This window comes from Sturnira hondurensis, unplaced genomic scaffold, assembly GCF_014824575.4.
Source record: "Sturnira hondurensis isolate 20B ecotype Veracruz unplaced genomic scaffold, ASM1482457v3 Scaffold0001872, whole genome shotgun sequence".
In the NCBI taxonomy this organism is placed as follows: Eukaryota; Metazoa; Chordata; class Mammalia; order Chiroptera; family Phyllostomidae; genus Sturnira; species Sturnira hondurensis.
Genome location: NW_028074503.1, coordinates 29660993 through 29674280, shown reverse-complemented (window position 1 = coordinate 29674280; position 13288 = coordinate 29660993). Strand labels below are relative to the sequence as shown.

General features: G+C 49.4%; 1 protein-coding gene across 2 annotated transcripts in view; it reads left to right on the top strand.

Annotated features, from left to right (window-relative positions):
• ATP8B1 (ATPase phospholipid transporting 8B1) overlaps positions 1 to 13288 on the top strand; it is a 112903-nt gene that overhangs the window by 59747 nt on the left and 39868 nt on the right. For both annotated transcript variants that reach the window (XM_037034919.1, XM_037034927.1), the window contains exons 3-6: positions 8895 to 8992; positions 10519 to 10632; positions 12560 to 12658; positions 12778 to 12839. In XM_037034919.1, coding sequence (XP_036890814.1) covers positions 8895 to 8992; positions 10519 to 10632; positions 12560 to 12658; positions 12778 to 12839 — 373 coding nt within the window. The remainder of the gene's footprint in view (positions 1 to 8894; positions 8993 to 10518; positions 10633 to 12559; positions 12659 to 12777; positions 12840 to 13288) is intronic.

Genomic DNA, 13288 nt, shown 5'->3' with positions numbered 1-13288 from the left:
TTCTTTCCCCCTTCTGGTACCCCTATAATCCGGATGTTGGAACGTTTAAAGATGTCCTGGAGATTCCTAAGCCTCTCCTCATTTTTTTGAATTCTCATTTCTTCATTCCTTTCTGGTCAGATGTTTCGTTCTTCTTTCTGGTCCATTCCATTGATTTGAGTCCCAGTTTCGTTTCCATCACTATTGGTTTCCTGTGCATCTCCCTTCATTTCAATTAGTTTAGCCTTCGTATGTTCCTCTAATTTGTCACTATAATCAACCAGTTCTGTGAGCATCCTGCTAAATAGTGTCTTGAACTGTGCTTCTGAGAGGCTGGCAATCTCCCGGTCGCTTAGAGTTATCGGCTCTGGGACTTTGAGTTCTTGCGCCATCTTTTGGGCTGTTCATGCCTGTTACGTAGCAGGATCAGAGCCCTAGGTGTTCACCAGAGCAGGGCAACTAAGTCGCTGGGTTGTGACGCTGTATGTGGGGGCGGGGTCAAAGAGGAGCAATGGCGTCCTGTCTGCCGCCTCCCGCCATGGCCCCCACAAGTGCCGCAGCTGCCACCGTCACCGGGGCCCGAGCGTTTCATCCCACTGCACGTGAGTGTGCCACCGCAGTCAGCCCTCCACCACTGGGTTCGCCCCCTGGGGCCTGTGCAGTCTGTCTCACTGTGCGCGAATATGCGACCGAGGTCAGTCTGCCCCACCCTGACTGGTTCCGGGCCACTTGCGCGCCTAGGTCTGGGGATCTTTCCTGCCCGACCCTGCTCTGCTGCTGGCTCTGCTCCTCTTACTGTCTCGGTAGAAGGGTTCGTTGTTGTCGGACTTCCGTATAATTCAACTTTCTGTTCTTTGGCTGTGTCTTTGTTCTCCAAACCTTTGTTGTAGTCAAACTTGGTTGTGGGAGAAGGCACAGTGTTTCCACATCTATGCCTCCATCTTGGCGGAAGTCCCACCTTTAACCATGCTTGACCTTTTAACACCTCCTCCAGGAAACGCTGACCTCCTTGGCAGGGGACCCCAATTACACTCCCATTTCTCCTCTGCTCCCACCTTCAGAATGTCACATTTCCGTCCGTCCTCTGTCCTCTCACTGCAGGCCTTCCTTTGGCAGGCCAATCGCTTTAATCTTCTTCAGGTACCACACCTTTCTGCGTGACCCTGAGACACAACCTGTGGGATGGTGAGGAGGAAGGTCCCCGGGTTCAGGCTGTGGGGTTTAGTCTTGGCTTCACCTCTTTCTGGTTGTGTGACCTGGAGGACAGGGCTGTTTCTCTCTGTGCCTCAGTGCCCACATCCATAAGATGGGCATATTATTAGTTAATGTTACACTGGGTGGCTGTGAGTATTCAATCAGAAAATAGGTGTAAATGACTTAGACCAGCTTTAAGAAAGTACTCGGGGAATATTAGCTATTATCACGCCCCCCACGTACCAGTTCCCCCCTTCATGGCCTTCACAGCAAACCTAACGTATCTACCCCCACCCCTCATCTATCTCATCTTTCCACATCAAACTTTTTTGGTCCCTCCACTTCCTTTTTGGGTAGTTCCCTTCTCCTGGGCATCCCCGGGCTGAAGCTGCAGCAGTAATTCTTCTCAATGGATCCTTCTCTCCCCAAATCCAAGTACAATGAGTGGATGAAGAGACAAATGGGATTTGAAGTTCGTTTTCCCAGCGGTGACTTTGCCCACACATCAAGGAAAATGTTGCCGATTTAGTGTCATTCCTGCCTCTGCCGTCTTACCTGCCTTTCTCATTAGTTCAGCTTCTCTCTGTTTGCAGGACAGTGGGCACTTTGCTGACCCTTGGGCTTCCCTCTGCCTGGTGATTTTTCAGATAAAATCTTTGACTGGGTCTTAGCTCAGCACAAGGTGGTCAAGGCACAAGTCTCTTCACACAGGGATGGCAGAAAGCTGTGTTTGTGGAAAAGTCCACGCATGCTCATCTCCGACTAAAGGGACAAAGCTGAAGCGTGCAGAAAGGGCCTCGCTCCTGCACTGGTTTGGTCTTTGGATGGATGGACCTGCGGTTCCACCCCAAGAGCTGTGACAAAGGAGCCTGCTCTGGAGGGGGGTTAGGAAAGGCTTCCTCGTGGAAAGGAGTTCATGAGGGAAGGAGAGGGGCACAAGTGCCCAGAATAGGGGACCACTCACAGAGGCTCTGTGGTGGGGAAAGGTGAAGGATATGTGGAGGAACTGAAAGTAAGCCTGGGGGAACGAGGGTCGTATGAAAAGAGGCCGAGTGTGTGTTCACTCACATTTTCACCTCCATCACAGGGGTATTTAAAACCAGAGCAAGTGGTTTTCTTATTGCCTGTCATCCAGCTAATCTGCTAGCACTCTGAGGGCTGGGGTCCAATCTGCCTTCTTCCGAGCTGCGGTCAGGACACCAGGCTGTGGGCATGGCATGTTGTAGAGGCTCGGTGGGCATGTGTGATTGAAAGCGTGGAGCACTTCAACAGGACATGAGTGGGAAGCCAGGGCAGATCTTCCGTGGCCTCCCCTGGTCAAGGAAGGCTTCCTGGAGGTGAGGACACCTGGCTGAGTTTGGAATGTGACAGGTAAATCGACTCCAGGGGTCTCAGGAGCAGAGCATTCCAGACTGAGGCAGCATAGTGGCTCAAGGAGCTGAGACTCAGGAGCCGCAGTCAGTTCTAGAGCCTAGGTGAAGAGCTTGGTCACTCTCCTTCAGGCTTACGGGGCAGTGAAGCATTTGGGGCTGAAAACAGCACGGGGCAGTGTGCGGTGGCCACCTCCCACTACGGCCTCTCCACAGCACGCTCGCTGCTCTCGGTCTGGCCTTCATCAAGGAAAAGCCTCCACTGCACTTCAGTCTGGTTCCAGCTCCTCTTGGCTGCTCGGGCCATGGGATTTGGTCCAATCTTCCTCTCCTGACGGGCTGGCTGCCTATAGCTTGTGCCCTTATTCACTGTGCACCATCCACCCCACCCTACCCTCAGTTCCTGGTTCTCGGCAAGCCTTTTCCTTCCCCGGGGCTTTCCACCCAGTGCCGACGGCAGCCTCTCCCCTGTGACTGGCTCCTGCTCACTTGCCAGGTCTCAACATAAGCATTGCTTCCGTAGAGACCCTTGTCCAGCCCCCACCCCCAACCCCACTCCCAGCCCCAGCCTGGAGCAGAGCCCTTGTTGTAGGACCCCAGAGCCCCTTGCACATACCTGCACTCCCCAAACACATTCACGATAATGTCCTTGAACGGCTGTGTGACATGAAGCTCTCCCCCACCAGACTTGGTGTCATGAGAATCGAGGCCATGTCTGTCCCACATAGAGCACATGATAGGCGCTGGATAAATATTGGTTGGGTACGTGAATTTATTTTAGAAATCCCATGTTGGCAGCAGTGGGGAGAAGGGAGCAGATGATACTCCAAGTAAATAGTGGTGAGGACCTAAACCATCATAGCCAGGATGGAGAAGGGATGCATCATGATGTTTGCTAAGGATTTGACATTCACATGTCCCATTAGATCTGAGGGTCAAGGACAAAGGAGACCTGAGGAGTAATTTCTGGTGAAGGCACCCCAGAGGATATTGCTGCATTAAAAAAAAATCACTCCAAACTCATTGGCATAGAATGACTATTTCATGACATTCACCGATTCTGTCAGGAACAGAGACAGTTCGTTTCTGCTCTAAGGTGTCTGGGGCCCCAGCCATGGAGACCTGGACAACTGAGGTGACGCAAACCCCTGGGGCCTGGGTTCCTCTGGAGGCTCCTTTACTCCCATGTCCCACACTGGAGCTGGATACCTCAGAGGCTCGCCTGGGTCTTCAGATGGGAGCACCCTCGAGTGTCCTGGGCTTCCCCCAGCACAGCACCGGGCTGCGGTGGGAGTGTCCAAAGAAGGACCATCGTCCCAAGAGATCAAAGTGGAGGCCACTTGCAGAATTCAGGCAGCGTGACTTGCACTGCATTCTCTTGGTTACAAGAGGCACTGAGGCCAGCCCTGATTCAAGGGAAGGGAAATTAGATGCCACTTCTTGATGAGGGGGTAACAAGGTCACGTTGCAGGATGGGGGATAGTGTTGCGGCTGCCTCAGGACAGTGCTTTCTGCCTCCGTGGTTAACGAAGACATTTGTGGGGATGAGCGCTGGTGGGGGCGGAGCCCCTCCACAGGTCAAGGAGAGGGTTGTTGTTTTGAACCTGACCAGCCTGAGATATTTATAGGACATCCGCCTGTGTTGCTGGTTAGCCGGCAACTAGAAATACAGGATGAAGGAGTAGAAATGAGCGAGGATGGTGCAGCCTGCCCCTGGGAAGTGACAGAATTTTACGTTGTAATACCACATTGTAATAGGTGGCACTGAGCTTTTTTTTTCCCCAGAATGCAGTCCTTAGAATAGTTGGTTGACTTTGGGGTTTTGTGGGTACCCATGTGGGTAGCATATTCTTAGGGAGAGGGAGAGTCCAGGTCAGGGCTTCGGGACAGAAGCCTTTTGCATGGTACCTACTGCCCCGTCTCTTCCATAATCGCTCACATCTTCCCCCCCCCACACACACACACACATACATACAGCACAGACATTCACCAGCACATCTCCTGCTTGTCAGGTCAGCAAGGATGTGGGCTACTGTGTGTGAGAACCGATTCTGCATATCAGATGCTGATTCTCTACCTTGGAACTGGAGATGATTCACACAAAAACTTCAGCATCACTTATTCACTTTTATTTTCTTTTTAAAGCTAAGTAATGGGCGGTCCCCAAAGTCCTTTCTTCTTGCCTGGGTTGGGTTGCTCTCTGTACTTGAAAACATAAAACTGCATTTCTTTAGAAGGCTTTTCCAACTCACAGCTTTGGGTAAGGGTGAAATGATCACTGGTTGACAGTATTTAGCATGGTCTGTCCCATCACTAAGGTTTGAAGGAATCACCAGTCACCACACAAGCCTCAGGACACTGGGAGGACGTGTCCTCGGCGTGACTTCAGCCTGGAGGTGGTGTCGACAGAACATGCGCAGCTATAAACCCAATGGAAGTGCCCACTTCAGGGAGGAATCCACAGTTAAGGGCGTGGGTCTCCGAGCATCTAGGAATCTTACTTTCTCTGGAATCAGAAAACAGATTAAGCTCGTCCTTTGAAGTGTGTGAATCCTAGGAAATCCTTGGAGCACGCTGAGGAGTGATGTTTGCCACTCCACTAGATTTCAGTTTTTGACACACACCTAACATGGAAATTCCACTCTGACTACGCCATTTCTTTCTCCAGCTGGCCGTCAAGGGCCTGCCTGTCACCACTTCCACCTTAAGAACATCACAGCAACTGGCAGCTTGTAAAATTAAGGGTGGGGGGCGAGGGTGGCCTTCCTGGGCTGAGTGACTTGTAATGGGGGAGGGGCGGGGAGACTGTGCCCCCTGGTTTTCTAGAACTTGCTTCTGAGTAGTGCCACTTGCAACTGAGCCTTAAAAGAGGAGCTTTCACTCATGGGCACCTAACATGGCTGCTGCTGTTCTTATCGCCGGCTTGGACCCTGTGTCTCTAATGTAGGTTTTTAATGGTAGAAGTCACCCGAGGAAATCTCTCTCTCTTTCTCTCCCTCTTTCTCTCTGTCTCAGTAACTTGGCACTGGGATGTGATTGAATAGAAAACCCCTGGGGATTCCACTAGGACCCAGAGCGGTGCACCCCACCGCCAACGTGCACAGGACTCCACCTGGGACCCTGGGGAAATGCTGTCTGGTGCCAGAGGTCTGGGTGTGGCCTGAGACTCTGCATCGCTAACCCGATCTCGGGTGATGTAATTTGTCTGTACTTTGTGTGGAAAGGGCCAAAAACAAGGAGGGTTTATTTTTTCTTTTTTCCCCTCTGTCAAAGGCAAGCACAGCGTTTGGTCTTTTGCTTCGCTTTCAGTCTATCCTTTTCCGTTTTCCCAAAAGCGGATGGAGCCTTCACTGCCCTCCTGAAGGGGCCCATTTTGAGCCACCTCGTGCTGCATTGCTCAGGAAACTCAAGGCCCTACACACACTCCCTCACTCCCCCTTCTCCGCCCCTCACACCGGGGTGGTGCCCAGAGTTCCTGACATACCAGGTCTGCCGTGGTGCCTGAGAACAGGCGTTCTGCGCAAGTCCTCTGGTGCTGCTGCTAGGCTGCTCCCCTCACTTCGAGAAGCACTGCGGTGCTATTGGCACAGCTGACCTGCACTGTCCCCATCTGCACGTTTCAGAGACTGTGAGCATGGGGAGAATCCAGGAAGACTCCAGTGCTGACTCCAGGAGGATGAGCTCCACCCACTTGCCCGGGCAGGGCTGACTGTGGCACTTGTTAAGTCTCACTTTCTGTCCCATCCTGTGGCCTGCTGGCTGTTCTGGGCCCAGGTCACAGTGGAAGGACCCAGCACACATGTAGCGCAGTGGCCGGTATGCATCGGTGACTGAGGAAAGGCAGAACCCTCCCAGCGTCAGGGCGCAGAGCAGACAAAGTGCACTTCTCTCCTTAATACCCCGCCCCCAACCTGACGCTTCTCAGGCCACGACTGGCCACAGGCTCCACAGAGACCTTGGCTTGGCTCACTGTCCCGTCACAGCTTCTCTGGTTCACCTGCACCGTACTTCTCCCTGCCATCAGCATCCTGTGCTAGTTCCCTTCCATTGTTACATTTCTTTTTGGTGTGTCTCTTTCTTGACTTATTTATTTTTATTTTTTACTATATTTTTAAATTCTGAAAAGTGCACAGAACACAAACACATAGTTTCACAAATAGTTAAATGAATGCGTGTTTAAATGCTGATAACCAGTTTCTCCAGTGTCCTCTCAGAGACACATATGCACGTACATGTGCAAAGAAGATGTGCTCTTGTATACCCATAGATACACATACACACACACACATGTGTAAGTGGGTATCATGCATGCGTTCCTGCCATGCATTAATTCTGTGTGTCACATGGCTGAACGCTCAGTACCATAGACCCCTGGGCCTTTGTCACTCAGTGTACCTTGGAAATCTTCCCTGTGGGTACACATGAAGCTGCCTCCTTTTTTGCAGACTGCGTAGACTTCCACTGTGGGGATGTTGAACTAGCTGCTCACGGTCGCATTTAGGTTGTTTCTGATGCACAGGGCTGCGCTGAGTCCTGAGCTCTGCCTCTTCCCTAGGGCGTGAGTGTAGCACATGGGGGATAAACCTCTGGACGTGGGCCTGCTCAGTCAGTGTGGGGTGGGGTTAGCGTTCCGTAGACCTGTTCGAAGGCTCTCGCAGAGGCTGCCTACCAGGGCCTGTTTCTCTACTGTCCAGCTCAGCATGTTATCCGCTTCTTCACTCTTGGCTGATGTTCCACCCCCATAGGATGAAAGCTGGGGCCCCACTGAAGAAACTGCGCTTCTTTTTTTTTCGATGCACTTAAGTATCATTTCACACATTTGAGAGCCATTTGAATGTCCCTGGGTATGAACTGTCTAGTCACGTCCTTTACCCTTCTTCCTGTTTGGTTGTTTGTTTTTTCTTTTTGACTCTAAACTTTTGACCTTTTCACTGTTCTGGTTTGCTAAAGCCCATACCAACCAATGCAGCTTGCTGGTTTGTCAGCCTGTCTGTGAGCAAAATTCAGAAGCAGCCGTGGCAGGCTGGGGGCCTGGCCACGCTCACTTCCTTTTTCCACATGGCGGTGATCAAAGTGCTCGTTGCCCGTGGGAACCCCCGCCCCCTCTGAGTATTGTGTAGCAATATTTACATGTTTTGAACACACATTGAGCATATATGGGGAAGATCTTGAGCCACAGCTGGCTGATGTTAAATGTTTGGGACTCTTATTTACCAAACAAGAGGATGATGAGCTCAAATGTTACGAATGTGGTTGGCCGAAGGGCAGAAAGGAGGAAAGGGGGGGGGCGGGGCATGAAGAGGCTTCCATGGAGTTGAGAATTGTTTTCTTAAACCAGGAGACAACATCTTTCAATAACTAGGGCAAAAACTACCCCCAAGGAGAACTGGGGTAGAAAGAGTTAGTGTAGGGTGGGGGGAGTGTTTTAAGAAACACCTGTTGGGCGAGAGATTTTCCCCCAGCAGCAGAGAAGCTGGGGGCTTTCTCACATGCCCTGGAATTTAGACATGGTGACTGAATGGTGGATGTGGCGTGAAGTTTGTGAAACGAACTCATACGGGAGATGGGGACTGGAGATCAGGGTAAAGCGCCGCAGAGCACGGGTGCCTGACTGGGGCTCTAAACTGCTCAATTCATCAGCAATGCTGTTTTTCTTCGATTTATTCATTCACTAAATATTGACTGGGTTATAAATGCTATATATAAGTTCTCCTAGGACTGCTGTTACCAAGTACCATAAACTGGGTTGTTAAAGTCAAGTAAATGAGTTTGAACAAATAATTTAGCTGTGACCTTCTGGAGCTGTGGGATGTTTGTCGGGGCCCCAATTAAAGGAGGATTGCTCAATTAAACAGAACTCTACTGTTCTGTGGACAAGTGACAATGTGCCCCCTGGTGTGCTGGAACTGCTGTCACAAAGTACCACACACCAGGGGACTTAAACAGCAGAAAGTTCCTGTGTCTTGTTCTGGAGGCCAAAAGTCCAAGTTCAAGGGGTTGACAATGTTCATTCCTTCCAAGGGCTGTGAGGGATGGATCTGTTCCAAGCCTCTCTCCTTGGTTTGTAGTAGGTCTTTCCCCTGTGAGTTCACATCATCGTCCCCCTCTGTGTATCTCTGTGTCCAGATTTATTTCTTTATAAGGATATTAGTCACTGGTGGTTAAGTTCCATCCTAATGACCTCATTCTAAATCGTTTCCATCTGCTGTGACCTTATTTCCAAATTAGGTCATATGGTAAGGCAGGGGTGGGGGTTAGGATTTTAGCATGAATCCAGGAAGGACACAGTTCCTCTCAAAACAACATGCTAATTATCTACTTAATGGACGTTTTCTTCTTTCTTTTTTAAAGAGTGTACATGGCAAGTCAAAGCAAATGATCGAAGCTTCCACGAACAGCCTCATTTTGTGAACACCAAGTTCTTTTGTATTAAGGAGAGTAAATATGCGGTAAGTTGACTTTGAATGCCTGTGTTATCAGTACCAAAAGCCAATTTTGCCCAATGGCCAGCGTGCTTACTAGCTGCTTGGGACACCGGCATCCAGATAACCTCCGGCCTGGGGCCACGGACAATCACTGTGAGTTTTAGGGAACGTTGCCACTGTCAGTGTGACCACCCCAGGCTGGAAACGGGTGGCTCTGATGAAAACAAAATAAAATTATGCAGATTGCAAACTGCCCTATGTATTTGCAAAACTCTCATTCAAATGTGAAAGAATAGACAATAATAGCACAAACGCCTTATGTTTGAAAGTAAGAAAAAATGGAAAGGAATCTTTCTCTTTTTTAATCCTCACCCAAGAATATGTATATTGATTTAAGAAAGAGAGAGAAACGTTGATCAAAACATGGAAACGTCAATGGGTTGCTTCCCATGTGTGGCCCAACTGGGGATCGAACCTGCAAACTTTTGGTGTGTGGAACGACACTCCAGCCAAATGAGCCACCCGGCCAAGACTGAAAGGAAGCTTAATAACTTATCCACCCCTCCACTGCCTGTGATCAATTCAGAGGCTTCAAAGATATTTTCACCTCAAAAATGCTGATTACCTCTGAAATATGATAAAGAACAGCCATTAAGTGTGGGCTCTAATAGTACGTGTATAAGTTTCGTAGAACTACCATAAACTGAGTGGTTACAAACAACGGAAATGCACTGTCTTACAATGAGTTTTTAAGGGGCCAGAGTCTGAAAGGAAGGCATTGGCAGGGTTGGTTCCTTCTGGTGGACAGGAGGAACAGTCTGCTCCAAGCACCTGCGGGGCCCCTGGTGCTGATGGACAGTTCTTGCCGTGCCCTGGCTTGTAGAAGCATCACTCTCATCTCCTCCTCAGTCTTCCCCTGGACTTCTCTCTGTGTGTTTCTCTGTGTCCAATTTCCCCTGCTCTGAAGGACAGTGGTCACTGCATCAGGCCCCACCTTAATCCAGGCTGACCTCATTGTAACTTGATTGCGCCTGCAAAGACCCCCGTTTCCAAATGAGACCGCACCCCCAGGAATCAGGGGTGGGACTTGAGCATATCTTCTTGGGGCACACAGTTCAGCCCACAACAATGTCTTGTACTCCTTCTTACACGGCAGCCTCCACCCTCCCTTAAATGAAAGCGCCCCTTTCCTTTCCTGCTCTGTCTCCCAGGTTGACATCTCCCTGCGTCCCATTCGCTAAGAGGCTGTGGACATAGCAGGGCCCATCTGGTCGCAGGGCCCATCTGGTCACAGTTGGGCTTGTCAGACTTCTGGGTGGTGTGTCTGCTTCTTGCTCCTGCCTCTGACTCAGGCCTCCAAGGTGTCTTAAGTCGTTGTGAGGCCTGGTTAGAATTAAAAGCTTAAAAGAAATCTCAGTATCTTCCTGAGTGACAAATGACATCTCAGTGTCACTGTTGGCCACAGGACTCTGTGTTTTTTGCAGATGGGTGTACATTGTGATAAATGTGTGGCGTGATTTAGAATGGCTTGTTTCATTTTTTCCCAACAGAGCAATGCAATCAAAACATACAAGTACAACGCGTTTACCTTCCTACCGATGAATTTGTTTGAGCAGTTTAAGAGAGCAGCCAACTTCTATTTCCTGGTCCTTCTTATCTTACAGGTAATGCCCTTTGAGATCTTAAAGTCTGATTTGAATTATGGTGACTCAATAACATTTGGACGCATATAATGCGACTAATCTGGCAAGTTTTTATATTAACGTCAGTGTCCTGCACGTAAGGGAATGTGCTTCATACACAGAACTGGCTGGCTCAGCGTTTAAAAGTTCCATTTTACGCTGATATGACTGTTAAAACTGGCTTCCCTGCCATGAGTCAAGTTAAACTCTTCATGGTGTAAAAGTACCTGTACCTTAAAATTCAATCTACTGTTTATGCATGTCCTTTATTTTTTATTTAAATGCCTATTTTCCCCAAGAATATTATTGATTTTCATGAACATTTTGGTCGTGAGTCTCAGTAAACTATTTTTGTGAAGTGGTTTTACATTGGAAAAGGCCTATTTTTTCTGAATTTTATTTTTTCTTAATTGTGGCAAAAAAAAATTCATTTATGTGGACAGCATTGATTTTATCTGCTTAGGAACTGTTACTGTCACTACGGGGACTCTGCCACTGGAAGTGCCGCCCTTTAGCAGCATCTGTTGTGCGGGTCACAAAGGACGCGTGCCCTCTTGGTTTTATCACCTTCTTTATTTGGGAAATAGTCTCACCTGCTGGGATTCACCCAGTAAGGTTTTGTGAAAATAGCAGCATGTGTGTGTCTGGGTGGGGATGAAGGAGAGAGAGAGGGGACGGGAAAAAGAGAGAGAGAGAGAGAGAGAGAAACACCGTCAGGGAGAGAGAGAGAAATAGATACTCACCAGGTCTAGTCGAATGTGAGACCTGCTGCCTTGACCACAGGATGCTCGTGTTATCAAGAGGGACCTTTGAGATAGGTTTGTAGAGGTAAACACTACAAATTAGAAAGTGCTGCAGTATGGGGACTGGGCTGCTTTTCTCTTCCTTCCTTCCAGGAGGGAAAAGGGGAGCTACACACACAGATGAGCATGTGGGAAAGGATCTGTTCATTTTCCAAGTGCTCCAGTTTCTCTAGAGTACAGCGGTGCGACTTAGAGTACCAGGAGTAGCCTTAGCCGGCGTTTCCTTGCCTTGTCACTTAATTCTTGTGCTCTGAGTCAGGGACTGTTATACCCTCTGTTTCGCACAGAAGACCTGAGGCCTGGCAAGACAAAGGAGCGTGATCAATGTCCCATCGCCCACAGTAGTAGACAGACCCAGGCGGGACTTGGGTCCAGGAGCTTGACTCTAACCAGTACATTATAAGACCCAATGATCAATAAGACAGTTACAAAAGATCTTTAGTAAATTGTTTCCAAATCTTTTGTTCCAATTTGTATGCTGTCCTGGTAGAGGCGGAGCTTTCTGCAAAGCCAGCCTCTGTCTTGCCTGGACCAATAGCAATCACAGTGAAGGAAGGGCTTTCTCTTAGTGCACTTAGTGCACTGGACAGAGCCACGATCCCCCATCCCGTCTCTAGCTTTCAGAGCCACCCCGCACCCACTGCCCTCTGTGCCTGCATCAGAGAGCCTGGGCTGAGCACCCAGCAGTGTGGAGCCTGCCAGATGCATTGCCTGAAAGTGCAAGGACTCTTTTCACCCACATCCCATTCTACCCTCCCCTGATAATTATGATTACTGCATGTGCAAGCACGCATACACACACACACACACACACACACTGGAGCACTATGCTTGCAGAGCCTCTTCGGTGTCCACTTAGGGTCATGAGGAGATGATTCCAGGAGCCACTGTCCTCTGGGCTCTGTTCCAGGAGGCCAGAAGCCAGAGAAGTCAGATTGTAGGAAGATTAGCTGGATGCTTAGATGCCTTTTCTGCACAGTCTGCAGGATGCAGACTTGGATGATGAAGGAGATTAGATGTCGAATTACCAAGCTTAGAATTAGCAGTTACCTGTGGGTCGGCTGTGCCTTCACGGACACACATGGATGTCTTTTTCTTCCTTCCAGGCAATCCCTCAGATCACGACCCTGGCGTGGTACACCACCCTGGTGCCCTTGCTCATGGTGCTGGGCATCACAGCCATCAAGGACCTGGTGGACGACGTGGTGAGAAGGATCCCCCATGTAGCCTTCTCCTCGTGGCTGCGAGCTGATGTTTAGTTTGGCATTAATGCTTTTACATTTTGAGGTTATTAAAATAAACTTCCCCCTTCTCTCTTCCAAAGGCTCGCCATAAAATGGATAAAGAAATCAACAACAGGACGTGTGAAGTCATTAAGGATGGCAGGTACGATCTGTCACTGGTAACTGAGTTACAAGGCTGCAATGTGTCAGGATGTCTAGAAACCTACTTGGAGATTATCATTGGAAGTCTCTCAGTGCATTCACCCTTTCATATAAGGCCTCTCTTCACTTCCTAAAACGTGGTTTCCCTTTGTGACCTGGAGGCTCTACCAGTTTGCATTATGGGAGGTGGCCGATGGGGCTGTGTCACCAGCTCTCCTGTGTTCACACATCTTCAGCCTGGAATGCGCTGCTCCCAGCTCTGCTGCTGCCACTCCCAGACCTCTGCTGTCCAGGGCTTTGCTCAGCTCTCCAGCTAGAGGGATTCACTAGCTTTCCAGCTAGTGCCTTTTCAGAGCACTTTGTTTTCATCTTTCTCATTATGATCTGAATTTTTTTTTAAATTACTTGTGTGGGTGTCTCCTCTGTTGTCTCCAACTCCAACTTTTTCAA